This window comes from Lepisma saccharinum, chromosome 16 (assembly GCF_977018435.1).
Source record: "Lepisma saccharinum chromosome 16, izLepSacc3.1, whole genome shotgun sequence".
NCBI classification, from domain to species: Eukaryota; Metazoa; Arthropoda; class Insecta; order Zygentoma; family Lepismatidae; genus Lepisma; species Lepisma saccharinum.
Window position 1 is genome coordinate 16,232,661 of NC_139244.1, and position 14,266 is coordinate 16,246,926.

The 14,266-nt window shown below is 38.6% G+C and overlaps 1 protein-coding gene across 3 annotated transcripts in view; it reads right to left on the reverse strand.

Annotated features, from left to right (window-relative positions):
* Positions 1 to 14,266, reverse strand: part of Syt14 (Synaptotagmin 14) — a 161,389-nt gene that overhangs the window by 15,469 nt on the left and 131,654 nt on the right. For all 3 annotated transcript variants that reach the window (XM_083137765.1, XM_083137764.1, XM_083137763.1), the window contains exons 3-4: positions 12,854 to 13,057; positions 3,849 to 4,111 (exon numbers count right to left, since the gene is read on the reverse strand). In XM_083137765.1, coding sequence (XP_082993891.1) covers positions 3,849 to 4,111; positions 12,854 to 13,057 — 467 coding nt within the window. The remainder of the gene's footprint in view (positions 1 to 3,848; positions 4,112 to 12,853; positions 13,058 to 14,266) is intronic.

Sequence of the window (14,266 nt, forward strand, 5' to 3'; positions counted from 1 at the left end):
ACTGACAGTATTTGCTCGAAAGGTCGGTTGACGTTGCCACAGAGTGCGCGGGAACCAGCGACTTTTGTCCAGTTCTCACTTTGTTTTTCCCATATGTGACACCACTGCAATTCTGCCCAGACGCCTATTTTCATGGACGTGCGTTTAAGATGCATCATCTCACTACATGGATTTTCACTCAGAGTACCTGAACGAAGAACTCGCAACAAAGAAACTTGTCTCTCTCAGTGCTACAGTCTAGGCATCGTTGACACTATGTACAGTCACGATCACTTCTGTGTTGTAACAATCCTATACCGACTTAATTGGGACGCTACATATCCAGATGTGTCCGTGACTGTACATGGTGTCAAGTTCACAATAATTACATATACTGTCATATGTAGAACAGTTTCGTATTAATTCATACAATATATTTCAATTATACCAGTATACATACGTAATTAATTCAGAATTTTGCTGGATATTTTATCGTAAACTAACTACAAATAAATAAATGTATTAAAATTATTACAGCCCTTTCTATTGTCATTTTAAAATACACTTAGATAATGAATCTGTAAGTGGACAGAAATGGTACACATAAGCATCAGTGTTTGTTTTCAGTTCTATATCTCGATCAACGAGACTAGCTGCGCCCCCCCACCTCCCACCCCCGCCCGCATCCTTCCTTTTTCCTTGACCATTTGCGTACAGCATCCGTTGGGGCAGGGATGAAGTCAACCGGATATTGCTGTTTCCCAAGCGATCCCTCCCGCTGGACTAATCTTGTTAAGCTCTTGGGCCCTGAGAGAGATTAACCTGGCAACATTGACAGTGAGGAGAATGCCAGCTTGGTCTTAGCAGCGACCTGGCAACACACGTAAACGATAATTACATGGTATATTAATCTCATGCAGCAGATTCTTAATTAAAAAGTTGTGCAAAAACATGCAAATGAAGCACACACTGCCTTTGTATTGTTCCTTATCTTTTTATAATTCATGTTTTAGCAGTTACGAGTTTGTGTGTTCTTCATATTCTCTTTCGACTCTTGGCTTCTTTGTCTTGTTACTTTTGCCGGCACCCGTGGCGGAGTGCGCTACGACGCCAGGGGTCCCGGGTTCAAATCCCGGCCTGGGCATGGATGTTTGTGAGTGTCCATTCATCAATTTCATCACTCATCCCTATCTTCGCAAATTAGCCAAAAGTGGCACAAAAAGCGAAGTAAAATAAAGCAATTCAAGTTATTTTTATTCTATATTATGGTGATTTTGTTTTAAAATATTTTTATTCTGTGTTATCTTGTTATGTTTTATCCTTTCATTACCTGTGGTCATGTTTGTTGTTTATCTTTTTCTTCACTGTATTTTCAGTTGGAATATGCTCTTTACCCTGTTCTGCCTCTTCTGTTTCATGTTACAGAAAGAGTTAGTTCAGTATATGTCGTTCAGTTCTGTCACATTTGTTCATGTTGTTCTATTTCGTCTCTTATTGCTTAAAACATGTTTGTTCTTTTATCTTTTTCTAGTCAATATATTATTAGTAAGGTTTGTCAGTGTTGTATTGTTTCATCTTTATTCCCGACATGAATGTCCTTCGTCTTGTTCAGTTTCATCTGTTTTCTTGTAGATTGTATTTGCTTCTTACATAGTTTTATTTCATCTACTAGCAGTCATAGAAATGTTTGTTTATCTTGTTATATTCGTCTATTTATCACTTCGCTCGTAATCTTTCTCTGTCTGATCTATAATCATTTTCACTTAGTTGTATTTTCCTTATCTCGTTAGTTCTATCTTTGAACAGCCAGGAAGGTGTTTTTGTTAGAGCTCTCGCCACGAAAACAGTCCAGTCAAGGTCACGCCACTCACCTACAGTGTTGCCAACAGGCAACAATTTCAACCGACGAAGTCAACCGCAAACGTACAACGCGCGAAGTGTCGACTGAACAACTTAGAAGAACTGTGGCAACCCTGGAGGGCTACGGATGTGGAGGAGGCAAGGGAAAGCTCTGACCTCGACTGGACTTTTATCATAGCGAGAGCTATATAGTGTGTATTAACTTTGTTAGTCTTTATATAGCTTTACATTGCCTTTACTTTTCTCTCTCTCACTTTCGCACTGTCATATATTTACTCAGTTTGATTCTCTGTCTCCTTTATCTGGTTTATTTTACTACTCTCTCACACACATATTTTTCTGTTTCATTATCTCTATCTGTATCCATTCCTTTCTTTCTCTCTTTTTTATTTATGTGCTTCGTTCTCTCTCTTTCTCACTCTGTTAAACCCTTTCTCCTACAATAACTCTTAGGTCTCGCCGATGGTGCAGTGGTGGCGTCGTCGCCTTGTAATCAAGGGGTCCAGGGTTCGATACCCGGTGGAGGCACATGGTGGTTCGGATCCCACTTTAAACTGTAGGTACAGCCCCAATTAGCCTTACTGTGCATAAACTGGACTTAAAACGCCAAATCAATCAATCAACCATACAAAAACTCGTAAACACAACGTAGGTATGTCCGGCTTCAAATCCTAAATTTCCTCTTTTGAGATCCTTAAAGAAAATTTTCTACTGTTAGAGATCAAATCAGAAATAATTGTATTACTTCCAACACATTACTATTTAGCACCCCATCGTATCTAATTAATACTAGACAGCTATTCACTTACACACTGCCTGGCACTTTTCTAAACACTTTCCTCAATTAACCTTTATGTCGACTGTCGAACTATCTTTGACATTTCCTCTACGTTCACCAGTCACTTTTTTCCAGTTGCCATGGAAACGTATCTCATTTATATATATCCCTGTTTACCTCACCGCGTTTGTGTCTCTCAAATAAACATAGGATAATTTTAGGTCGGTGCTTAAGAAATAAACTGAAGTATTTCTTGCATGTGAAGTACGTGTTATTCTTGCCGAGATTCCAAAAATAGAAGCTCTGAACTTTGAACAAGCAGTCAAGGAGACCTTGAGACTTCTTCCTACTTCTTTTTGAACATCCTGGGAGTTTAGCTTGTTAGGTTTCCTTGTAGCCCGCAACGAGCCGGAACGTTCATTGCGAATATGCACGTTGTTTTCTTCAGGAAACCCATGCGAATGGAAAATTCGATTTAGCCTTCTATATGAAGGAAGGGATTTGCAATACTGTCGTTGTTATTCTCTCGGTTGGGCGCCTAGTCTGTGTAGGAAGTTTTCGAAGAAATATTTCGGTGATTTGAGGTGACTGGAAGGGTACAAGGTAACACGACGAGGAAATGAAGACAATGAGTTCAAGCGGTACAAATAAATTTCAGGATATTCCGTTAGTACAAGAAAACTTCTTCAAGATGTTGCATCATCCTCGGAAAATATCTTCATCGTCCCAACAAGAAAAATGGCTTCAAGTTCCATCATTCCGGGAAAATGTCTTCACTCTCCGAACAGCATTTCTAAGATGTTTCATCAATGAAAGGAAATTTCTGCAATATCCCGTCTACATGAAACAATTTCTTCTATATGTTCCATCATTCCATCATTCACAAACGTTTAACTGACCCGAGGAGAGTGTGGTTCTTCTTCTTCCACTTTACACCTCATTGCAAAGAAACAGAGACAGATGAAGAATTGACAAGGGTATACCACTATTCATTGGATTTTCGTGGTAACTGTCTCATGAGTGGTAGTTCTTTCTACGAGTGTTTGTGGCTAAACCACTGTGCTGATTGCAAAACAAGAACGAAATGCACAAATATCTAGCTCGAAGACATGTTTTCTTTACCGAGGAGGGTGATAACGTCTAGCAGGCATAATTGTCGTACTGATAGCCGGTAACACTTTTGAAAAAGTCACGACACGCCACGGAACCTCAGTCATAACAGAATACTTACGTCATTATCGTTGATGGACTCAGAGTAGCAAGTGTTCTCGACCAATGGCGGCGACTCTTCGTCCATCGTCTTGACGCTGCATGGCAACTTCCGGTAGCCACGATTGTCGCGATGCCGCAAGGCCTTCTGGGACACGAGTTCATCGTCGCCACTCGTCGTGGAGGAGCTTGAGGACGCGCTGCTGCTGCCACCTACTTTCCCTTTCTCCGCCAAAGAGATGAGGTCGCTGCTTGTGTCCTGCGATTTGTGCGTCGGTGCAGATTCTGGAAATACAATCAAAGTGATAACCTTGACACCAAGGATATCTTAGTATATTGTTTGGCAACACTGTTACGTGCAATGTCTAATGAACCATATTAGTGTGACGTCACCCTGCAAGATTGAGTCCAAACAAATATCGGTAAGGATGTCGAATCGACCCTTCCTAATAGAAATATATGGAATACATCGTTGGAAAGGGATGAATCAAGGATTCCAGAAAGGTAGGATTTATGGTGAGGAAACAATTGGAAGTTGAAAAAAAACGTAGTATTAAGTTTGAGGAACCTCCATTATAAATGATACATAATGAGCCTAATTTACGTGCAGGCTAAAGGCCTAATTTGTTATTTTATGGTTGTTAGATTTAGTTATCTTAGCATAAATAATACATTTAGGGAGAATTCACACCGAATAGACACGCGACACGCGGGTTTCATACCGAAGAGACAAGATGCACGCGACATGCGACACTTGGTTGCATTGCTCAGTTTGCATGATGGTACCGATATAATTGCATTAATCAGTTTATTAGTCACCCGAAAAAAAGTAACAAGAGACATTGTTACATGTAAATTGCGTTGTAAAATTTGTGGAAGTTATTGAAACTTGGGAGAGGCATGTTGTGCATGAGAAAAATTAGAAATAATATGCACTGACCTCAAATATACCTCAAACTGTATACGCTAGACTTTTCAGCCTGAATCAAGCGAATACCTAAGCACTAGAGAAATAGTTCTCAACCATCGTGAAACCATGTCACGGTATTTTTTTTAAGTCGATGCCCTTAACCGAAGAATTTTCCTCGTAAATCTTTACAGTATTTAAGATTTTATGCATGAATTAACATGTACCTATGAAACTAAATATTGATAAATAAATTCTAGCATAATCATAAAGAGTAATAATAGTTTCATTAGCCTACGTGTGTAGAATTGTTGACAAATATAAAAAAAATATGGAAGACAAAGTGGTAACTCCTTGTAATTAAGTGATCCCGGGTTCGATAACCGGTGGAGGTACCGGGTAGATCCAGTTCTGATTAGTCTATTTGTGCATAAAATGGACTTAAAAAACGAAAACTCACAACTCAAATATGATATTGGGATTATGGTAGTTGTCAACCACTTTCAGCAGAAAATTTCGCAGCTCAGTATAGTTGATACGAGGGCACGGTATCGGGTCGCGGCCCGGCGGTTGCGAAACAATGCACTAGAGTACTTTACCATGTTGACAAAATTATTTAGGACTAAAGTGCCTCCATATGCTGGCTTTTTCAAATATAAGCAGTCAGGTAAATGGCCAAAACCCGGCCTCCTTACAGGATGTTGAAGGCAAATTACAGCCGATAACTGCATCAAAAAACTTGATAAAGCGGAAAGGACGTTGCGTTTAAATCTTAAAACATAGTTAAAACATTGTGCATATCGATACTTTATTATATCAGCAAATTAGAGATTCAAATATCATCCCGGTGTGGGCTATCTTCCAGAGTCTAAATATAGCTCGTTTCAATGAAGCATTCACTGCGCATACGCGAACAACAAACTGAAGCGACACGCTGCACGGTATTGAGAAAACGGCACAGTCCGAGAGACACGTAAGCGACACGCGACCATGTGCATCTTGCCTGTCTCTTCGGTTCGAAAGGTTGCATTGATTACTGAGTGTTGACTTCCAAGCGACACGTGTCTCGTGTCGCGTGTCGCGTGTCGCTTCGGTGTGAATTCTCCCTAACAGACCTAACCTAACAACGTAGCCATTCCTCGACTGACGTCACAACGCAAGGTTGTCCTCGCGTTATGCGATAAGGCCGACACAGTTAAGCCCTTATCGCACAATGCTAGGACAACCTTGAACAATAATATAACGAAAAACCACACATTTCCCAAACAAATTATAGGAAAAACAACTTAAATTAACGAAAATAATTTGCAGTTATTAAAAAAATGAAACTTCAATATCCAAAATTAAAATTAAAATCATAAATATGGATGATAGAAAACACGAAATAAAGAGTTGAATCCTTGTGGAAATTCACATATATATCCACGTTAAGAACCAAAGTTTGACCTGGCAATACTGTGTGTTTACAACATGAATGTGGATACAGGAAAGAAGCTATGGTGAGTAATGTAAGAAAGTTTATATTATTTCACAGAACAAAAACTTCAAACTGAAAAATGCACTGACAATTCAAAGCACGAATTAAGCACTACAAGGGAACATTCTTTTTCCTTCGCCGAAACGGCAAAACACAAGGGTCGCTTATGCAGTGTAGCCCAAATATCTCACATTGTTTCACCTTATGAGAATGCATTGGATTTCCCAGTGCAAGGGGTAACTTTAGAAATTCCGATAGAAGTTATTGAAGAAAATTGTGATATGTATCGTACATCAATGTAAAGATGAGATTTCGGACAATATGTCCATATATTACGCATACCTTACAGAGGAGAAAGAAAAGATTACTTGGAGTAGGAAATCGAGTAAAGCGAATGCTCCTAGCGGCTTCCGATTCGAAACCGCAGCCAATAGGCGGCGGAGCTGCAGTCCGTTCTGAACTCCTAGAATTAACGTCACTGAAGGTGAGCTCGGTCTGACTCGGTTGAGCTTCGGCTGTGTTCGGAAACGGAATATCTCGATTTTCATGATTTCCTTACAATAGTCATTCTTTCCTTATGCTCGGCAATGTATGTATAATAAATGTATATCGACGAATTCTCTGAAATTTCATCTTTACATGGATATACGTACGATACATATTGGGTCATTCCATTTCAAATCAACCAATTTTTTTAAAAAATGGTAGCATGACCATTTTAGAAAAATTTCATTTTTAGTACATAGGTTTGTACATGTTTCTAGATATCAAAACCAATGTTCAAAAAAATTATTGTCTTTAGTTCTCCTGGGGCAGCCATTTTTCCAACATGGCGCATGGCTTTTTTTGCTCATGTAGCAGTATTCAGAAACCTTAATATCTCAAAAACCATTAAAGCTAGAGACCTGAAAAAAAAATCATTTTGTAGCTAATGAAGTATACTTCATATGATATTCAGGTATATTTTGCTTGAAATTGCATCGTAAGTACGAAAATTATGGTGAAAATGAGGTAACAATAGTTAAAAAATTGCATTTTAAGCCCAATTTTTTTAATGAAAGGGTTTAGTCTAAGGCTTGATTTTTTTCCCATGTGTAGACCTACCTGCAGGGTGTCTGTAAATAAAATATCAGTGCTTAGAAATGCACCCCTTTTTTCAGCATGGGCTCAAACATGGCCGTTCATTGAAGTTTGACAGTTTTCGGGGTTAAATATCTCAGATGGGTCTCCTTTAAAAATTATGAAATTTGGCACATAGGAAGCCCTTCATGAACCTAACTCACAGTAAAATTCTCAACTTTTAGATTCAACTCGTTTTGGTCAATATGAATTAACCTATGTCACCTAATTTCTGACGTTGCAAAGTAAGGTTAAACTACATCTCATACTTAGAATAATGAAGTATTTTCTTTTTCTTTTTTAAATTTGGATTAAATAAAGCCTCAGAAAATATAGTAACATAAGGTTTAAAATACTTGACTTGCTATAAATTGAAATTACAAGGTATGACAATTGAAAATCTGCGAAATTTCATTGCAAAAGGTTTGATTTATTAGGTACCCATGACCAGTTGGTATTGTCAGCTCCAAAACTGATCTTTCCCCATATTTTTATAAATGTAGCAGTACATGCAGCTTAAGATAGGCAGTGGCATGCCCAGGAATTTCGAAAGGGAGGGGAGGGGGGTTACATATACTTTTTTAGTATACAGCCCTGTTTTTGCCACATTATCCTGCCTTTGATGTAATTGTTTATGGAATACTAGGCCAAAGGTATTGGGTTATGACCCCCACCAACCCCTCCTTGGGCACTCCACTGAAAGTAGGCTATTTATTTTGGAGTGTCAAAGCTGGTAGAATATATTTTCTTTTGTTTCCTTTATTTTCCACTTTTTATTTTCTTCCAAGAAAATACATTCGTTGAAATAAATGTGTGTCATGCACAGCAGAAGATTCAGAGACATGTTTTGATAGGATGTGAGGCAAGCCTGGAATTGATCTGTGCATGTACAATCTCTGCTGTCATTCTTCCTTTGCCTAATGTGCCGAGAGTAGTGACTTGTGAATGCTCGTTATCTGTGACAGGAAATGGAGTGTTCTGTAATATTTTTAACTGGAGAGGACTGTCATAAATTCCCTTTTGGTAAGGTTCCCAAAGACCTAACTAATCTTAACAAAGTCAGTGAAAATAAAATGATAATACTTCTTAGGTCAAGACTACAGGTGTATGGCTTAGAGACAATATGCAAATACCATTAAATATAGCTTTTTATATGGTAAAGTATGTTGTGATCTTCAGAAGTACCACTTAGAGAAAAGGTTAAGTAAGGTATAAAAAAAGTGTCAGAAAGCCTTATACCAGTTAAATCAATATGCCTTATATGTTGGAGTAAAAGTTTCATATGTGGAGAAAGTGACTCACTTAAATGCTAGTATTAAAACTGAAGAAAAGGAAAGCAAGTGTGACAATCCTTTGCGTGGCCAGTACAATCATATAATTGAAATTATAAGAAGAAAAATGTAAATTAGCAAAAAACTAATGTTGAAAAGGTCAGAATCGTCAGTTTGATTGCTACCACTTGGTCAAGAAAAAATATGTGATGAACTGAAGGTTTCTGATAATTTACTTCGAAAATTAGTGAAAGACCAAAGAATCCTGCCTGATTTAACAAAGAGAATGAATAGGAAACTGGAGCTGACAATACCAACTGGTCGTGGGTACCTAATAAATCAAACCTTTTGCAATGAAATTTCACAGATTTTCAATTGTCATACCTTGTAATTTCAATTTATGGTAAGTCAAGTATTAAAACCTTATGTTACTATATTTTCTGAGGCTTTATTTAATCCTAATTTAAAAAAGAAAAAGAAAATACTTCATTATTCTAAGTATGAGATGTAGTTTAACCTTACTTTGCAACGTCAGAAATTAGGTGACATAGGTTAATTCATATTAACCAAAACGAGTTGAATCTAAAAGTTGAGAATTTTACTGTGAGTTAGGTTCATGAAGGGCTTCCTATGTGCCAAATTTCAGAATTTTTAAAGGGGACCCATCTGAGATATTTAACCCCGAAAACTGTCAAACTTCAATGAACGGCCATGTTTGAGCCCATGCTGTAAAAAAGGGGTGCATTTCTAAGCACTGATATTTTATTTACAGACACCCTGCAGGTAGGTCTACACATGGAAAAAAAACAAGCCTTAGACTAAACCCCTTCATTAAAAAAATCGGGCTTAAAAATGCACTTTTTTAACTATTGTTACCTCATTTTCCACCATAATTTTCGTACTTACGATGCAATTTCAATCAAAGCATACCTGAATATCATAGGAAGCATACTTTATTGGCTACAAAAGGAATTTTGTTTCAGGTTTCTAACTTTAATGGTTTTTGAGATATTAAGGTTTCTGTATACTGCTACATGAGCAAAAAAGTCATGCGCCATGTTGGAAAAATGGCTGCCCCAGGAGAACTAAAGACAATATTTTTTTTTGAACATTGGTTTTGATATCTAGAAACATGTACAAACCTATGTACTAAAAATGAATTTTTTCTAAAATGGTCATGCAACCACCATTGGATGGTTTGGCATGGAATGACCCAATTACTATTTTGTTTCATAACTGCTGTCACAGTTTGTGCTAAATGCACAAATTAATGTAGTTTTATTTGAACAACTAGACAGAAAAATAATGCAATTGGCACACAATGAATTATAATATATTATGCTTAACATGACAGTAAAAAATCATTAAACTTCTGACTCTCCAAGAGATGTCACCACCTAACGTCTGATGGAGCTCGAAAGCTTTGAGCGGAACAAAATATTCAATTCAACGAAGTTTTTCTCCTTTCCTGCTCAATCATTTAGAACTTTTTAACTTTTTCGCTAAACCCCAAGGCCGGGTGAAGGAAGTTTGCACAAAGGCATTTCAGCACTCAAAGTTGTCGAACAAACAACATAGCTTCCGTTCGACGTTCGGTCCCGTTCACCTTTTCTTGTTGACAGCTTGAAAGGTTTGTGCCAACGAAAGTCAAAGACGCCCACACAAAGCGCGGAATTCGCCTTTTAAGTATTAAGTGATGAAAAAATAACTAAATCGTCCGTAACCAACCCACAGTTTATTTATGACCGCACCGCGCAGCAATGGAAGGTGCTTTCTATGCAGTGAAAGTGCATAACAGATGAAGTCAGCGTTTGGAAACTACCAGTTAGGGTGCATTCCGATTTACATTGGCAATGCTATTTGCGTTATCGACTGTAATTATTTACTAGTTTGTTTAATAATTTTTACTTTGCATGTATTACCTTTTATTTGACACACCAGGATGAACAGGAAATATATGCACACGTCCTCCAGCTGAAAGCTTGTAGGAGTCGATCAGTACTCATTTGCTTTCTTGTGCTTGTGTTTTGGGGCCTCCCCGATGGCGTAGTGGTAACGTCGTCGCCTTGTAATCAAGGGATATCGGGTTCGGTACCCGGTGGAGGCTCACAGTGGTTCGGATCCCACTTTAAACTGTAGGTCCAGTCCTTACTGTGCAAAAAGTGGACTTAAAACACAAAATCAAACGACTCGTGCGTGCGTTTCAAAACGCCAAGAGACAAAGCAAGGGGTGCCCACAGGGGGGGCGAGAATAATGCTACGCCATCATTTGAGGGGGGGGGGGGTTCCATAACGTATATATTTTTCTAAAATACAAAATAGTTTAGAAAATAGTAATTTTTCACCCGCACTAGCGAAAGAGGATTTCTACTTATCGCTGGTGAACCCCGAATGAAACATAATTTATTTCAGTTGGTTGCCAGCTTATCTGCAAGTTGCTTCAACCTTCTGGCTCTAACTCCAGAAAGACCTAATCATTCATATTCAAACTTGGAGGCCGTTACAGTAGCGTATATTTGTTCAGAAACTTATGTATTAAAATTTCATTATTTAGGTTAAATACAGGGTTATTAAAATGATTGGAGCAGTTTCATGAGTTTGCTGTAGCTATAATATTAGGACATATTGCCATGAAATTTTATAGTAATGTAGAAAAACTCAAAAAGTTTTCTTCTCTTGCAGGCGTGTTTCAGATTTCTGTCGGGAGAGCGCAGCACTGAGCAGTGATTAAAGATGGCGACAGGCGCTGAGAAGGCTTATGCTGTGCTGGAATTATATGCATGTCAGTCGGTCAAAACAGTGCAATGACACTTTAGAACAAAGTTCAAGAAAGATGCACGAGTTCCAACTCCATTCGGCGATGGTATGCACAGTTTACAACTACGGGATGCCTCTATAAGGGGAAATCAACGGGTCGGCCTCCAGTGAGTGAAGAAACTGTTGAGCGCGTGCGAGCGAGATACATACGTAGCCCACAGAAGTCGACGATGGTTTTTGTGAAAAACTTGTTTATAGTGATGATGCACTCGGTGCTTCTTGAACTTTGTACTAAAGTGTGGTGGCACTGTTTTGACCGACTGATATGCATGAAATTCCAGCACACCATAAGCTTTCTCAGCGCCTGTCGCCATCTTTACTTACTGTTTAGTGCTGCTCTCTCCCGACAGAAATCCGAAACACGCCTGCAAGAGAAGAAAACTTTTTGAGTTTTTCTACATTACTGTAAAATTTCATGGCAATATGTCAAATATTATAGCTACAGCAAACTCATGAAACCGCTCCAATCATTTGTAATAACCCTGTATGTTATGGTGGATAAACTTTAAGAACGGTTATGTTGACGGTATTTAAATTGCATCAAAAGTTAAGGGTCTTCAGCAGTGATGTGCGTCTACGCGTAAACAACGATAGTCTACATTCTACACGTAGACTATTTTATACACGTAGATGACGTAATCTATGTAAACAACATGGCGAAAGGTGATAACTTAGCAAAGGGCGCCGTGGAATTAGAAGAAAATTATACTGCGTATCATATCAGTTGCTGATATGTGAGGAGAACTTTTCATACTCTTTCTTCCAAATTCGAACAATTTCTCATCTAGGAAAAAAACTAATATAGGAAATATTCTAGTGTTTTTTGGGAAAAAGACCACTCTTGCCTCACGACTGCCATCTGTTGTTGTTTTTTGCATACTATTTATCTTCTTCCATAGTAGATGATAGAGGAGAACAGAAATTTTGTTGTAAATAGGGTTCTTTTCATTTCGTTAGGAACCAATATAGTTGAAAATGTCACTTTCCTTTCATGAAAGCCTTGAAAATTAATTTTAATGCACTTTAGATTGCCTACGTAGTCTATGTAAACTACAACCCAATGTAATCTACGCGTAGATTACTTGTAGACAACGCATGCAGACGTACACTTATAGTCTACGGCACATCACTGGTCTTCAGTCAACTTTTTATAGTGTACTCTTCTGTAGTTACCAGTTAACATTCCAGCAAGACTTAAAGAACCTGAGTGTATGCCATAGGCGTAATTTGGCGGGAGTAATGGGGACTACTTGCCCTCATCCAAATCTCCCAATATTAAAATTTACAACGGCATTTCTGTTAACCTGTTGAGGAACTAAGAAACAATCAGTGATTCTTATGATTCATCAAATGTAACCGCTATGTTTATGTGATGGAAAACATTTCGATTCTGCACCAAAAAGTTAGGTCCCAGGTTGGTTAGGATGCACACTTACCTATATGAGCGTGAGTGTGCTGTTGGTGCTGTGTTTGTTGCTGCTGATCTTGGTGATAGAAGGAGTCATCGGTTGCAGACGTACCGGGGACCGGTTCTGCTAACAATTGCGCAGACTGGACGCTTATGGATTGCTGGATCCTCCTCAGAACATCTTCCTCGCTGTCTGAACTGGACTCCGGCTCTTCGTACGAGTAAGCGTGACCTGAAACGAGAAACGCAATATTGCAGACAAAAGAATTGCTAGGAGGCATAAAAGTTTGTCCCAGAGGGGAGCCACCACTCAAGGCAGTCCGAGGAGAAAAATCCTTCCGAAAGAAATGCAATCTCAGCTGGGAAAGAAAAGTTGTGGAATTACTCTCGAAATGTTAAAAGCAGGGTTTTTAAAGGTCCAGCAACCCAATCCGGTACAAGTTGGGGGTGTAAGGGGTGACCTTCCACGTAGGCGCCCAAAAGTCAACCTCACTTCCACGTAGTGCACCCTGGACTAAAGACTAACGAGGCTCTGGCGACTGGCACTATGGCCAGTATAATTTTGTGTGTGTTGTCCTGTTTCTTGTCCTTGTGTGTGCTGAGTGCCCGTTTACGGCCTCAGCTTTTAACGGAAGTCAGAACATTTTAACATTTTTAGTTATGCAACGCTAGAGTTGTTATTTGTAATGATAAGGGGCTGGCCCCCGTATAATGTGACGGGAGCAAAATAGCCTAAGTGCTGACGCTCCCAAAATTTTAAATTCAAAATTCAAAATTCGGTACAAGTTGCGTATTGTTTAATTGAAAAAAGGTTCCTGTAAAGTCTTTAAATTGAGCCTAGAAAAAGATTCCTGGACCGAATTTAAATTCATCCGGAAGAAAGGTTTCTGGACCTATTTGTAATACTTTACAGATGAAAAGGTTATTACGGTCCAGAACCCATTTACGCTTCCTGATTTTCTCTCCTGGACCGGAATTGAATTTATTTAAAATGTCTGGACCTTTAACAACCCTGGTTCAAAGTATGTCTCCAGACACACTTGAAAGGTATTAATGAGAGTTAATAGTTTTATGGAAGTTTTTTTTTAATATGGACTGTTTTCTTTCTTTTGTAGGATCTGCAGAGTTTTTAATCATTTTTATAATATTGATTAATATTATTTTTGGGTGGAACGGATTGGGGGTGGGGCTTAGTCTTGCATTCTTTAGTAATCTATTATGAAATGTGCGCTCATGTCCAGCTGGGATATTAACAGCGTTGTCAAATCTAATTCGGGGTGTATTTATTTTGTAATAAGAATAATAATAGGTAGTAAATTAATAATCAATTACACTATCACAAATAATGAAATGAACCAATCGGTATCTTTCACTTGTCTTTCACCAAACAAGAATAGGGCAACCCTAGGCAAGAATAGGGCACCCCCCTTCTCTCCCCGCA